This window comes from Chaetodon auriga, chromosome 21 (assembly GCF_051107435.1).
Source record: "Chaetodon auriga isolate fChaAug3 chromosome 21, fChaAug3.hap1, whole genome shotgun sequence".
Lineage (NCBI taxonomy): Eukaryota > Metazoa > Chordata > Actinopteri > Chaetodontiformes > Chaetodontidae > Chaetodon > Chaetodon auriga.
Genome location: NC_135094.1, coordinates 2297501 through 2312500, shown reverse-complemented (window position 1 = coordinate 2312500; position 15000 = coordinate 2297501). Strand labels below are relative to the sequence as shown.

General features: G+C 47.1%; 2 protein-coding genes across 5 annotated transcripts in view; both read right to left on the bottom strand.

The window, feature by feature from the left end:
- The window catches only part of LOC143339939 (vasoactive intestinal polypeptide receptor 2-like), a 25593-nt gene extending 20797 nt beyond the window's left edge, over positions 1 to 4796 (bottom strand). Inside the window, exon 1 of the mRNA XM_076761502.1 lies at positions 4657 to 4796. Within this exon, the coding sequence (XP_076617617.1) occupies positions 4657 to 4713 (57 nt within the window). The 5' untranslated portion in view covers positions 4714 to 4796. The remainder of the gene's footprint in view (positions 1 to 4656) is intronic.
- A 2244-nt stretch (positions 4797 to 7040) lies between these two features.
- The window catches only part of LOC143339698 (disco-interacting protein 2 homolog C-like), a 39398-nt gene continuing 31438 nt past the window's right edge, over positions 7041 to 15000 (bottom strand). For all 4 annotated transcript variants that reach the window (XM_076761077.1, XM_076761078.1, XM_076761080.1 and 1 more), the window contains 9 exons: positions 14845 to 14975; positions 14177 to 14345; positions 13122 to 13292; positions 12931 to 12992; positions 12789 to 12846; positions 10783 to 10857; positions 9936 to 10110; positions 9719 to 9842; positions 7041 to 9342 (listed from right to left, as the gene is read on the bottom strand). In XM_076761077.1, coding sequence (XP_076617192.1) covers positions 9090 to 9342; positions 9719 to 9842; positions 9936 to 10110; positions 10783 to 10857; positions 12789 to 12846; positions 12931 to 12992; positions 13122 to 13292; positions 14177 to 14345; positions 14845 to 14975 — 1218 coding nt within the window. In that variant the 3' untranslated portion in view covers positions 7041 to 9089. The remainder of the gene's footprint in view (positions 9343 to 9718; positions 9843 to 9935; positions 10111 to 10782; positions 10858 to 12788; positions 12847 to 12930; positions 12993 to 13121; positions 13293 to 14176; positions 14346 to 14844; positions 14976 to 15000) is intronic.

Genomic DNA, 15000 nt, shown 5'->3' with positions numbered 1-15000 from the left:
GGCCGCTGTGTGTGCGTGTACAGCTGGTACAGCTGACGGTAACTAAGGACGGACACACAAACAGAGCGTAACCCGAGGGCGCCATGAACAATGTGCACAAAGAGAAACACACTCACACAACATGAGTGCATGTGTCAGCGTGACTGCATTGATATACTGCCAGTGGGTGTGTGCCGGGAGGTCTGTTTACACTGAGATACCCTGCCACTCTCACAGCATGTCAGACCTGTCAGTGTGTTTATATGACACACACACACACACACACACACACACACACACACACACACACACACACACACACACACTTTAAGCTTTCGTTACTTCCCGCTGGTCCGCTGCGCCATCGTTTGCAGTCAAACAGCCGATCAACCGCTCATCTTCATCACATCCACCAGTCAAACATCACATGACCTCTTCCTTCAACCGACCAATGACAGAAGAAAATGTGTTTTTTTGAGCAAAAACTTCACACACACGGATGCTGAACGCTCCACGGACAACTAGAGCCGCACTTTTGTTTCCTCTAGTCATGAGAAACAGCCCAACAGACAAAACCAATAATTCGTTTGTAAGTCTCTCCATACTTTCTGACTTCCTGTCTGTGGCTCTCAGCTCGAAGCCCATTGGATAAAAATCTTTAAAAAGAGCTCAGCTTTAGCAAACTATAGGAAATAGTGCATCTGTTGGGGACTAACGAGCATTTTATCGTTCAGTTTTCAGGTGGAGGCTTCAGAGACGAAGGTCCAGGATGAAGACGGCTGACGTAACGTCCAGCTGCGCCTCATGGGGGCGCCGTGATCTCCTCTGGTCTTAAAAATTTGTCTTTCCTGCTTCAATTTTCTGCTTCTCAGAACAAAAACTATAAATAGAACGCAGCAAAGGTCAAAGGATAAACCGTTTGATCTTATTTAATCCACCGCCGTCTAACAAACAGCATCATCTCCGTCATCTAATGAGCTCTGATACACACAAACACACACACAAACACACACACAAACACACAGATCCATTACGGACAAAATGCTGCAGATTAAATTTAAATAAAGGATATATTTGTTTTTTCCAGTTTGTAATCCTGAATCTCGTCTGACCTTGACTTCATCCAAAATCCACCGATGAGCCCTGATATGTTTACGGAGGACAGTAAAAGCACCACAGTTTGTCTCAGTCACTCGTCCTGAAACACTGAAGTTCGACCAACATTAAAAGTACAATCTGTCTTCAGCAGGATGAACCGATGGCTCTCACACAGTATCTTTGCCTCACAAACCCCCAAAGGCAAAAACACGTTATGAACCATCCTGACTTTGGTGATAATGGACACGTTTTCTTACCGTCCCCTAAGAAATAAGTGGACCTTACGTCTTTGTGCAGCACACATCTGCAACAAATTCCAAGAAACCCAGAGTTCTGCTGCAGCTGTATTACATTTCATATCTATATTTATTGTACTTGACATTTGTCCTATATGGCCATGGGACAAACGTAAAGACGGCTCATAAAAAGAAAAATGAGCCTCACTGAGTTTCTCATTCAGTACGAGAAGAAGAGAAATCAGGCACCGGACAGGAAGCGACACCAGGCTGAGAGCTGCTGTGGAAGCTTTTTCCAGTGTCTGCTTTACATTGTACACATTTCACAGACTATGTTTCAACATGGAGACAGTTTTTCAAAGGCTGAAACAATGATTATTAAAGCTGATCAGACGCTTGTGGGGGGAAAAAAGGAAAAACTGTCATCTCTGCACCTTGAAACCAACAAATTGATTCTCAAAAGTCACTGAAAAAGCAAAGAAATGTTCAGAAAAGTCCAGCAGATGCTAACAACAGCACCAAAGAAGAGTGACAGCTGGACCAAACATGGTTTAAAAAAATACGTTTTTTCTGTTTCAGGAGCGTTTCAGTGACTCCAGTCTGTCGTTTTGAAACATGGAACTTCAACATCTACAAAATGTTTAACCAAATGAAGCCCAGTTTTCACCTGCACATCACCAAATCAATGCTAACCTGAAGAGGACATTTAAAGTCCACACTGCTCATGTAAAACTTCTTCTCAGCGGAGCTCAAACAGGAATAAGTGAGCTGAGTAAATGTTCAGCCTGAGCGAATCAAACTACGTCAGTCCTCAGCATCAACGTGCTCAGAGTGATGGATGTGTCTCCTAACCGGCCGTGAGCGCAGCGGCTCGCTAACATCAGGCTCTCCTCATCTCTCTCCTCTTTAAATGCCTTTAAATGTTAACAGATGAGCGGGATCGGTCAACACGGGAGCAGTTCACTGACGTCGCTCTGCAGGATTCAGCAGCCAGTGAAACGTTAAAAAACCCCCAAAAAAGGATCAAATCAGCGCTTCAGAGCTTCGCTTCAACCGTCTCAGTTAGAGCGATTAACTCAATGACTTTTTAAATGTTTGTAAATATAATTTAGACTCTTAATCTTCTCATTTTATGTTTCCTTTATCTCCCAAACAGTAAATCCAATGAGCTCATATGACAGGTTTAACCCACAGAGAGCAGAGTCCTGCACACGATCGATTTACAGTGGAAGTCGTTCACCTTTAGAACAGGAGCACAGACGCTGTAACACACACACACACACACACACACACACACACACACACACACACACACACACACACAGAGCACTTCAGAGGACACTGCGTTGACCTGCATTCATTTTCTGGAGACTTAATCCAACCTTCACCAAAACCTTCACTTAAAATTTACTGATGGACTTTATGGGAGCTTAATGTCCCCATAAGGCAGGTGTGTTGTGGTCCCCACAATGTGACTGTGTAAACACATTTATGTCCAGAGTAATACACACACTCACACTCACACACACACACACACACACACACAGATAAAATGTATGTATGTATTCCGCCGACAGAAAGTTCAGAGGTGATAATAAAAACGTGTTAAACATTATCCAGTGTCTAATCTTCATACAGAGGACAGCACAGACGTCAACTGATGTCACTGACACACACAGTAACAGCGACAGCCTGAATCCTCATTTACAGCTGCTGTAAATGGTCCCTGAACGCAGCACTAAAGGCTCAGTTTGTGGTGCAGTTGTCACAGCTCACACAGCTGTCTTCCAGCGGTTTGACGGTGTTTTCTTCTCTTTTACTCTTCCTCTTTCTTCCTCTTCCTCTTTCTTCCCGTCTGACACTGAAGCAGAGCGGCTGCATCCCATCCTGAGGTCAGACCTCCTGCAAAGACTCCTCCACTTCCACCTTTGCACATCGCAGCACCTCCTCAGTCTGCGTTTCCAGACACTCTTTCCAGTTCCACCCTGTCTGATCCTGCTGTAGCGTCTGCTCTGCTCCGACCCTCGTCCTCCTCCTCAGCCCTGCTCCCCGGTCTCAGGCCTCCTCTCAGCTTCCTCTCCGGTCCCTCTGTTTGGCCCCGGCTCATATTACATCCTATTTGCCCTGTGATTAAATACCTCTAACCTCAACCTGCCTCTGTGGCTGCACCTGGTTCACAAGTTCAGCCCCTTAAAAGACTCACTGGAGCTTCAGTAAAACCTTTTTCTAATGGAGATACAGACCAAACATGCTGAGCTGAATTTTGGGTAAATTTGTACAAAATTAAGTGGCTGTCACTGCCAAAATATGCAAGAGTCTTTATGGGTTAACTGAAGGAAATGATGAAGTTTTTTTTAAAGGTTTTTGGTGCTTTTAAAAGTATAGAATAAAAAAGTATAGAAGAATAAAAATTTTAAATCTGTGATGTTTGTAAAGCCAAAACAAAAGGAAAAAAAAGCCTAAATTTCAAATTATTCATTGCAAAATGTTGGTTTTCCACCTCCAACTGAAACTTTTCATGTGTATGTACATAAACAGCAAGATTTGGGGTTGAAAGATACAGATGAGGAGGATACCGACTGTCTTTACTCTTATGGGCAGCTGTGAAAGGTCTCTGTTTCACGTCAGGAAGATCCTCAATGAGTCACTTTTCCTCTGACTTAAGTGGATTTTTGACGTCACCTTTACAACATCTCCACAGAGGTAACATGGGAGTTAATCATCACTCCGGTCAGACTTGTCTGGTGTTGCATAAAGGATCAGTCTGGATTTTAAGCTTCCCTAAAAGATGATAACTAAATATAGAGCCGAGCCAACAGTGTGAATCGGACCTGAACATTAAAAATGAACCAGCAGCGGCCAGAAAGTGAATCTATAATTAATGTTTTCACACAGTGGAGGAACAGTCAGTGTTATCACTGCTGTTTGTGCAGAAGAGCTTCCAGGCTGCAGATTTACAGTCCAATCAGTGTCCAATTAATGAGGCTGAAAGCAGCTCAGAGGAGGCTGAGCTGATGGAAACCAGTGGGAATACCAGAGCAAATAAGAATAAATCAAGTTTATAATCAATGTAGCCTCACGTGTGACCGTTTTAAGAATATTGTGGATTGATTTTACTATGAAGCCAACTGAAACTAAATATTAAGCTCCATAAGAGATCAGGGTGTTGAGTGGAAATCACAGAAATACTTTTAAACACCATCCAGATCCTGTAGAGTCACTAACCACCCACAGAAACACTTTTGGAAAGGTGTTGTTTCACTCCATATTTAAAAATAATAACAGTATTTAATGGAAAGTTCACACTGAGCCTGCTAAGAATGACCGTAAGCGCAGGACTGACCGTGTGGATGAGGGTGGAGGCCAGCAGCAGCAGAGCGAGCCGGTGCGTAAAGGACATGGTCGCATCTCATCCAGCGGAGGGTTGAAGCCACCTGAGCCGCAGCGCCGCGCTCATCTGACCGCCATCCTCCGCAGGAAACACGTGGGCTGAAACGGCGCAGAGGCTGCGAACTTCGTGGTTTTAACGTTTTCACAGTGACGCGTGTTTATCAGCTTCTGGTCTGCAGCTTTACGCACGGATTCATTCACCGCCGCGTCGTAGAGAAACAGCGACCGAACAGCGTGAAACGCGTCTCCAAAGTGCGACCAATCATCCAGCAGCAGCAACAAAACAGCGCGTTCACACCTGAAACAGTCCAAGTGACACCAGATGGTCCCGTTTGGAAACCTGATCCAGGACTGACGAGTCCACTGAGGCGGTCCGGCTCAGTCCCTCTTTACTTTCTAACAAGTGCGCGCCCCCGTCACACGCGTCTATCAGGAGACACCCCTGACCCATGCGCGCTCCCGCCGACAGACCTGTAGGAGCGCGCGAGTGTTTTAATATGAAATAACAGCAGCGGCACCGCGTGGCTGAACTCAGAACTACTGCCAGTACAAGATGAGAGAGTCCAGGACCTGAGGTTCAAACTGTGGTCCAGAGGCCTTCAGGGGGTCCTCGAGCTCCAGCGGTGCCAAACTGGAACCAGTAACCAGGTGAGAATCAACCAAATGACTCTACTCAGGATGTTCCTGATGGAGTTGGCTGAGGTGGAGCTCATGTTCAACTGTTTCAAAAGACTGAAACTAATGATTCTTCTCATTCTGGATCGATCTGCTGATCATTTTCTCCATCAATCGATTGATCATTTGGTTTGGAAACGTTCTGAAAATAAAACAAAGAGCCCAAAGCGACGCCAAACGAGGTTTGTTTGGTCCAAAGCTCGACATTATTACAGAGACAATCAGATCATTCAGATCATTCAAAGGAAAAGCAGCAAATCTTCTGGAACCATGACTTTTTTTTTCATTTTATTTTTTATTTTACAGTATTATTACTGTGTGTTATCAGTACTTTTACTTCAGAGAAGAGCTGAAGAGCTTTCCTCCATCACTGACACCGGTCGCATGTTTCAGCTGAACTCTAAACATCTTTTCCTGCTGGTGTGACTGAAACAAACCAGAAACCTTCTCCGACTTTAATGAACGTGGTTCGAGGCAGATGAAAGGACGGAGGAGCAGAGATGAAACTCCATCCATCGCCTGAAATCACCGTCTGACCCCACAGATCTTCAACCATTTATGACTTCAGGACATCAGTCAGTTTTACTGCAGAGCTTCAGTCTGATCAGGAAATTAGAAACAGATGAAACAGACAAAAAGACAAAGAAAGAAAGAAAGAAAGAAAGAAAAAAAGAAAGAAAGAAAGAAAGAGGGAAACTTTCCCGTCTGCTCGTCCATCTGCTGCTCTGCTATGAGCACCGCTGGAAACACTGGTCACATGACGTGAACCAGTCAAAGCAGTCCGCTGTGGGAAAACTGGGAGCTGCTGAAGCATCAGAGAGGAAGAGGAAGAGGAAGAGGAAGAGGAAGTGAAACTCAGCCTGGAAGAAAAGAAATTAAGCAATAAGATGTTTCCATTAAATGATACCAGATAGGTTTTTCTCTTTGAATATAGTTTTATTTTATTCGTCAGGTTTACAGCTGCTGAAAACATCTTAAAACTCTTTAATATTAAAACTTTAAATTGTCATATTTTATGTTTTTCAACTCTGTCAATATTTTTATGCATCACCCTGTTTTATTTTGTTGCTCTTTTCTGTCTTCTCAGTCAAAAAGTGCAGCATGAAGTTGGTGAAACCATCTCACCTGGAGGTCCGTTCAGGGACTGTTCTGAGCTTTGGGCGGACCGCATGGCTCATCAGCTGTTCGCTTCATGTCAGGAAACTGAAGATATCCAAAACGTACTTAAAAAACCTTCGACAGATTGATCTCACAACTGAATCAGATGACTTGAAATATTATTTTCATATTTTAATGCTTGAATACGTTTTTAGAAGAAACCCAATAATCATAATCAACAAGAAACCATCGAGCTCATCATCACGATTCACCGGCAAAATTAAAGACATTTCCACCAAACTCAGCTCTGCTCATTAGCAACAGTTAACATGCTAACAAACATCACACCTGCTAAACATTAGCATGCTAGCATTGCCCCTGTGAGCACGCTGTTAGCATTTAGCTCGAATAATGTTGACTTATGGACAAAAAGTGTTTGTGGTTTCTCTTCCTGCAGAACATCCTGTTAAAAACGTGTCACTGGAGACAAACTGGTCACGTGATGATGATGATAATAATAATAATAATAATAATAATAATAATAATAATAATGAAAAACCAGTCTGAGTTTTAGCCAATCAAAGCACTTTATTGCACTGTATAGTGTGACGGTGAGCCAATAGCAGGCTCTTATAAAAGTGTCATTTAATCTTTTTATCATGTGTACAAAACAAGTCACACACACTTGTACCGTACAAAATCAACACTATTTACATACAATACACACACACACACACACACACACACACACACACACACACACACACACACTGTGCACTCTCTCTCCCATCCAGCCCTGAACACTCAGATGAGTTCTCCAGGTTTGATGGGATTTCCTTCTTATCGAACATCCTCCACCTCACACACACACACACACACACACACACACACACACACACACACACAGGGACTGAAACATGACCGCTACGCTGCTACCCACAAACCCAAACTGCTGTCAGCCAAACGAGCGCTAAGCAACTTGTGATATGCATAAAGTTTTTTCTTTTCTTCTGGTAAAAAGAAGCTCGAAGACAACGAGACGAACAAACGAAGAAGAAGAGCGATGAGGAGACGTCATCAGTGACGTCATCACAGGGACGTGAACGAACGGTGAATTCTCCAAACGACGTCGACAAAGTTTGTTCAAACCTGCAGCGAGCAGAGAGGTGAAGATTACTGCAGCTACACAGATCAAACTCAGGTTTCTTCGTCGTGTTTCAGTCAAATATTAATCTGTAGAATCGCTGGTGACCGTTGGACGGAAGCCCAGAGGAGATTCTTCACTGAGGATTCATGTCAAAAAAATAGAAAATGAAAGCCTGTTTGTTTGTTTTTGGGTTTGAGTTTGAGGGATTTTCCTCGAACGGACCCAAACTTCTGACAGCGAGCTGATGAAAAGCCTTTGAACATGAAGAGAAACAAAACGTCTCGTGGAGGTTCGTCCAGCTGAGATCTTTTGGATGGTCAAGCTGAATAAAAGCAGCTTTAACACATCAGACCTGTGGTGAAGAACGTCCTCTGTGTGTCCCGTCAGTCCCTCCAGGTGTCTGCAGCTCAGACAGATGTTTGACCCTCCTCTGTCACACCTGGCGTCCCTTCACCTTGTCTCTGATCTCCAGCTCCCTCTGACCTCCCGTAACCTCCCTGTAGCTTTCTTATGTTCTCACAGTGCACTTTGCTTTGGATGCTGCAGGAATTTAGTGACTCTGTAACTTTTCGCTGCTCTTTCCCTTTAAATTAACTTTATTTAAAGACATTGCACTTTCATCCTACTTAAGTTTGTGGTGTTTTTTTTGCCTAAAAATAGTCCCACAGGTCACAGGAGACAAAGGCCGTTTTTGTCCTTCAGCTGTCCAAAACTCAAACTGATGGACGTCTTTCTGAGACGCTCTGGACGCCGAGGACACATCGAGCTGTCTCACGTTGGACCTTCACTGTCTCAGGATAAAATCTGCTGCGTGAATCACATTAAAACTACGTAAAATGTCCCCGTCACACATGGACGCGGAGATGGACACACACAGACAGAGACACACACTCTGCACGCACACACACACACACACACACACACAGGGTGCAGGTGGAGAGAGCTGCATATAGGGGCTACTACACCTCATTGTGTTTTAGGTTCCTCTCCATATAGATTATTATGTCTATGTACAGTATTTATATTTTTACAGTAATCTGGCTGCCCCTGTTCTAAATGTAATATTCCACAGATTTTTCTGATTGGATGACAGACACGCTCTCTAGTACTTCTGTCTACTTTCACCTCCTGAAACCTCTGAAAACGCCACGCACAGTGTTCCCCTAAGGCTTTCTACAGTGACGAGCTCCTGTAACGGTCACGAGATCGAACGGGGGAGTAAAAAAAATGATCGTACCACCACGAAGCAATCAGTCGATCGATCGGTCGGCCAATCAGCCGACCGGCACAACACGACTCTAAAGGAAACGGACGACTCAAGACCACACCATATGCAGGTTCAAAAATACAGTACATCTTGATTTGGGGAAATAAATGAACAACAACGGCGATATGCACGGCATACGGACGCATGCTAGCTCTCTCTCTCACACACACACGCACGCACACGCACGCACACACTCAGGCTACATGTTGTAGGCCACGTAGATGGGGTCCAGCTGGTCTTGTAAGAAGCCGTCGCGGAGGTGCATGCGCTGTTTCTCGCCGCGGGAGTTGATGGGGATGACGCCGATGTCCGTCACCACGACCACGCCCACGATCAGGTAGTGCTCCTCCAGCACCGCCTTGGTCACCATGGGAACCAGGTCCAGGGCCTCCTGCTCGGAGCCCTCCAGCTCCACCACCACCACCAGCAGGTTGGTCCAGGGGAAGACCGCGCTGAGGACGACACGGAGGCCAGTGACTGTTTTTAGCCAGCAGGGGGCAGCAGCACACACCTCACATACACACTCAACAGAGACTTCATGTACTCTGTTACATAATACTACAAAAAGTACTAATGAAACCCTACCAGGGTCCATTTTCCTGCATTATCAGTGAGGCGAGACGCTGAAAGCAGGATTATTACTTGTGATGAAGTACTTTTACATCGTGGTGTCGTTACTTTTAGTGACATAAAGACTCTAAATATCTGTTAAAATACTGCATGAAACCAAAACTATGAGCTGAAAGAGGCTGACGTGGAGCTGCAGAGGTGAAAGGTCACATGGACATGTGAACGGCCTCGGTCTGCGTCTCCTTTAACCAGACCTACCACTCCATGATGCTCTTGTGGGCGCGGATGACGGAGGTCTCGATGTCGATGGGGTGGTACCTCATCCCCCTCAGCTCCATGGCCTCCTCCAGAGCTCCCACCACGAACAGAGCGTCGTGCCTCTCTGACGGGAGACACAGAGACAAAGACGGAGGTCATGTTGGTGCGGTGGGGGGAGACGGCGAGCCGAGGGGACGCGACCAGACGGGAAACTCACCTCCGTTGGCGTCGGTGAGCTCGGTGCGGCGGAGGAAGCCCAGGTAGCCTGTCCTGGCCCAGACCGTCTGAGTGTCTCCAAAGCTGAGTCTGGAGTTGAAGTGGTCGGACTGGAGGACCTCCTCGCCATAACCGCTGTAGTAACCGCTGCCGTTATGAGCGCTGTGGACCCAGATCTGCAGGAGGAACAGAGGACAGTCCACAGAACGTCCCGCTGACAGAGACCACGTCCTGGAACACCTCACAGGCCTACGGTGCTGCTGGACTTAGCTTAGATCTAAGCGAACGCCATGACGCTGAGCCTGAAAGGAATCTGAGACGCTCTCAGATCATAAATCTAAAAATCGATCAAAGATAAAACTCTTACGTTCTCTGTTGAAGAGATAAATAAATAATGCAAAAGAACAAATTGAGAGAGGAATAAAGGTTGACAGCGCAGCTCAATTAAAGATCAGACTTCAGGAGAAGAAAAACACTCAGGAGAGAGACGTCTGCTGCCGACCTCCTCCTCCTCTCTGATTGGTTCTAAGAGCGTCACCTGAAGCAGGTCAGCCTGTCTGATGGACAGCTGTGGGCTGAATGCACTCACTGTGAGACGCTTGGACAAAAAAAGTGTCAGCTAAATAAACATAATGGAATGTAATGGGAGGAAGGAGGGGACAAAGAGACAAAGAGGACGGACAGAAAAGAAAAGACAACGGGAAAGAAGAGAAAGAGTAAAAGATGGCAAGTATAGAAAAAAGAAAGGGTTGAGGAAAACAAGAAGAGAAAGACAAAAAAGAGGGAGACAGAACAGGAAACTGAGCAGGAAAAACCAAAGAAGAAGAGAAGCGGTTCATATCTGTGACCTCTCCCAGGTGCGAGTCTCCCAGCGGTCCTTTGGTCTCTGGGTTGGCGATGATGATGCGAACTCCGGGCAGGATCTGTAAAATAAAGGTACACTTTAAAATCATCCCGTCAACGCTGAGGCAGTGAACGCATCACGGCCACAGCGAGTTAGACTGAGATCCCTCCACACACACAACAACAAACCACTGCAGAGAAACACCGTGTTCAAGGAGCATCACGAGAAAAGATGGACCGCCTGCTGAACAAGACGCTCTCTCCTTCCTCCTCCCACATACGGTGAGTCAAAGCGAACGGCGAGCTGATCGATGGCCAGCCTCAAACACCACGTCCTCTCTTTGTGTGTCGTGTGGGGGAAGAAGAGACACGAGCGTCTCGTCGAGCTCCAGGAAAAGATCCTTCGGTCGCTTTCAAGCTCCACCACTGTGAGCTAAACGCTAACATCACCACGCTGAAGTGCTGGCAGTGACAATGCTAACATGCAGAACTTTAGCAGGTGTGATTTCCACCATCTTCATTTAGCGTGTTAGCATGCTAGCATCTGTGAGCTGAGGCTGATGGGAAGGTTTGAGTCAGTTAAAGTAACCTGACAGATCTCAGGTCAGTCCATCCAGCAGCTGACTGTCGAGCTCACGGTGGCGCTGAAGGTGAAGCTCTCATGTATGTAGCATCACGTAGCATCACGTAGCATCACGTAGCATCATGTAGCATCAGGTCATTTCATGACTTCTCTGTTTCATGTGAAGAAATGTTCTTTTGTTCTGACAAAGTTCTGGAATCTGTTAACACAAACCGCCTCCTCCTTCCTCTCAGGTCGCCTCTCGTGTGTTTCGACCTCGCTGATGGAGTTCAGCTAGTTGCTAAGAGATCTGTGATGAAACCGAAACGAGTGCTGCTCAGCAATCAGACGAGCGCGATGTAATTTGCTCCTGGAGTGAAGCAGCAGATCTGAAGAGCTGCAGGAGGACAAAGTGTTCAGAGAAGCAGAACTTTGCTGCAGAAACAGGACATTTCTTGTCTCCATCACAGGACGGACTTTGTCAAACGCAGCTGTTTCTCCAACGGCTGCGTCTTATTTTCATTGCTTTCATTTAGAAGCATGACTGAAGCTTGTTTGGATGATGGAATCTCAGATGATAATTTCGTCTGTTTAACGAGCTGCTCAACGTGTCGAATCTCTTTATGTTTGTGACGGCAGTTTGTTTCCAATAATCTGACTGACAGCAGGGAAACAAACGGCTCAGATTAAAGCGTTTTAACCCTCACTGTGCATGACGAACACATCAGATCAGACCTGGGTGCGTCTCTTACTGGATGTCTTACAGGATGTCAGGTTAACCTCGACGGTTTAAAACGAGCTCTTTAAATAAAACGCCGCCTTCTGAATGTGGGCGAGTCACATTCTGCAGGTTATGAAACGTTCCTCCTTCACCATCTGTCAGGATGTGACGAGTGGTCCTAAGTGAGCCTAACCAGCTAACAGTTAGCATCTGGACACATTAGCGTTTCCCCTGCAATGATATGAGGTCACATGCTTCCAGACCACCTGAGCCGGAGGTGAAATAGACGACAAAGCAGCGTCGTGGCTGCACTGTGATCGAAGTCGCTGCCAGTCGGATCCAATTAGGACAGAATCATATCAACGATGCCAAATATGGTCACTTCTGTTTGAGGCTCCAAAGCGGTGGTTGACACAGCGATGGGTGACGTCAGCGTGGGTTCAGAGTGGGCGTCCTCAGGTCTGAAGACGTGATGTGATCCTCTCGTCAGCCTCAGATCTGAGGCAGGACTCAGAGCTGCTGTCTGCTTTGACTCACTGAATGTGGGAGGACGCAGAAATAGTCCGATCTTCTGTCATTCAATCTGCTGCCGTCAGTGCATCGCAACCGTTTCTTCATTGTGAGCGTGATCTGCTGCGTGGGGGGGGGTTTAAAATGATGTTTGACTGAGCCCGTTTGGGGAAACAGGTCAGTTCAGAGCTGGAAACGTGACGCTGAGTCACACTCACCTTGCCGGACTCCATTAGCGGCAGACTGTGAGGAGAACCTCTCTCCACCAGCCGAACCCTGAAACACACACATGAGGAAACGTCACGGTTTGACGCTTTGAGGGAAATGACAGAGAGACACCGACAGCGCAGACTGTGGTACCTGTCGTGTCGCAGCGCTCTCATGTCCACGTACACGGTCGTGGGGTCCGGCCCTGAAGTGCCCTGCAGCCAATCACAACACAGACAAAGTCACTCTATCTCAGCTCAGATCTCTCATTGTTTGTTGACGTGTTTCTCTGCCGCGGTCCGTCTGAAGCCTGTCGGCTTTCTGCGGCCGCCGCCCGCTTTTACCTGCAGGCAGATGGCGAGGTTGACCCTGCAACCGAAGGCCGTGCTGACAGATCGCGGGTGAAGGCCGAGGTCTTTGAAGAGCTTCGAGAAGGAGTGCGTCAGCGACATCCTGGGCCTCTCCTCCGCCACCACGACGCAGGCCCGGACCCGGGACAGATCCAGACCCCGAGCCTGGACCGCAGAAGGAAAAGGAAATCTGATCAGCGTGTCTGTCTGTGGACGGTCAGCTGCGTCTCACATGGACAGCGTTCAGACGTGTTGGAGGCAAACATCAGGTTTTATTCTCCCAGGTTTGAGGGTTTAGACCTGGTTTTAGGGCTAAAGGGAGAATTAAAAGAGGAGCTTGGGGTTGTTTCACATCAGCGAGGCCTCACAAGTACAGAAATACAAAGGTGTGTGTGTGTGTGCGTGTGTGTGCGTGTGTGTGCGTGTGTGTGTATTCAATAAGAAACATTTGTACTTTTCACTCCGTGTTCAGCCTTCAGTCTCCATGGAGACTTAAAGACGGATAATCACTAAAATTAACTGCAGCTTCCATCAGCGACCAATCAGAGGCGGCGGTGACTTCAGCGCTCACGGCGGCCTCGGGCTCAGCACACGGAGACAGATGTGAGTTTATTACCGCTGAGGATGGGGGACAGAGGACGGCCGCAGTCAGTCAGACGCACTCAGTCTGCTCGAGCGCGGAGGCCGACGGTGCTGATGCATTGTGGGGGAAAGTGAGCGCGAGACAAATTGCCACAAAGTGACATCACTTCCTGTCCTACAGTGGTTTCTCCAGAAAAGACAATATCTGCTCATCATTACTAATCATGTAATCACTGATGATCGGGAACCAGGTTCAGGGTTTACACCAGAAGCCCTTTAGAGTCCACAACAGCTCAAGATCTGAACTAGAGTCTCCTTTTCTGCATGAGTTTGGACTGATAACGCATGAAAACGTCTTTTATGGTCAAAATGGAGGTGAATACATATCTGCGCTCCTCCTGGGAAACGTCCCGTGGTTGAAATGTGTAACCTAAGAGGGGACGTGTGGCTGCGTCTGTCCGGCTGACCTTGAGCGCCTCGGTCTGCAGGCCCAGTCCTTTGGTGCACAGCTCCATGACGCTGTAGGAGCAGAAGGTGTCTCGCACCCTCAGCTGGCTGACGGCCAGCAGCCACAGCGCCGGGTTGGACTCCAGCTCCACCGGGGGAATCAGGATGGACTGGTGGCCTGAATACACACTGCACAAAACACAACACACACTTTCCTCAGGACTGTCGGATGCAGACGTGTTTCCCAGAGAAACTTTAACAATCAGGTGTAAATGTGAGTTATTGCTGCTTCAGAGTCACCGAGGGGACGAGACATCCTCGTCCCCGAAATGATTTGCGGTCTGTTTTATTTATAAGACGTTCAGCAGCAGAAATCTGCTCTCGCCAAGTTCACAATTTATGAGCTGAGGATTTAAAACAGAGCAGACGTAAAGATTTAGAGTCATTGCAGCTTCACGGATAAACATCATAGAAACACACAGCGATTCTTCTCATTAAAGGACGGCGGACATCTTTGACGGGAATCATGATTCGAGTGTCCTGAACGTGGACGCCTGAGCAGGACTCCTTAATGTGACATCTGAACATTACTCTGCCGTCTCCGCTCCGTCCACCGCGCCCTGGATGCCCGGCTGCAGGGATCGGACACGGACCACTTTAACGGCGCGTTAGCGGACGAGACACCAACCTGCAGAGACACCAGAGGACAAAGCCGAGGCCGCAGTACGGGTCCAGACAGATGGCCACTTCTCTGGACGGGTACAGCTCACACTGCAGCTTCACCGACCGGCAGAAGGCCCCAACTGCATTATGGGACATCTGGAGAGAGCGAGGGAAAGACACA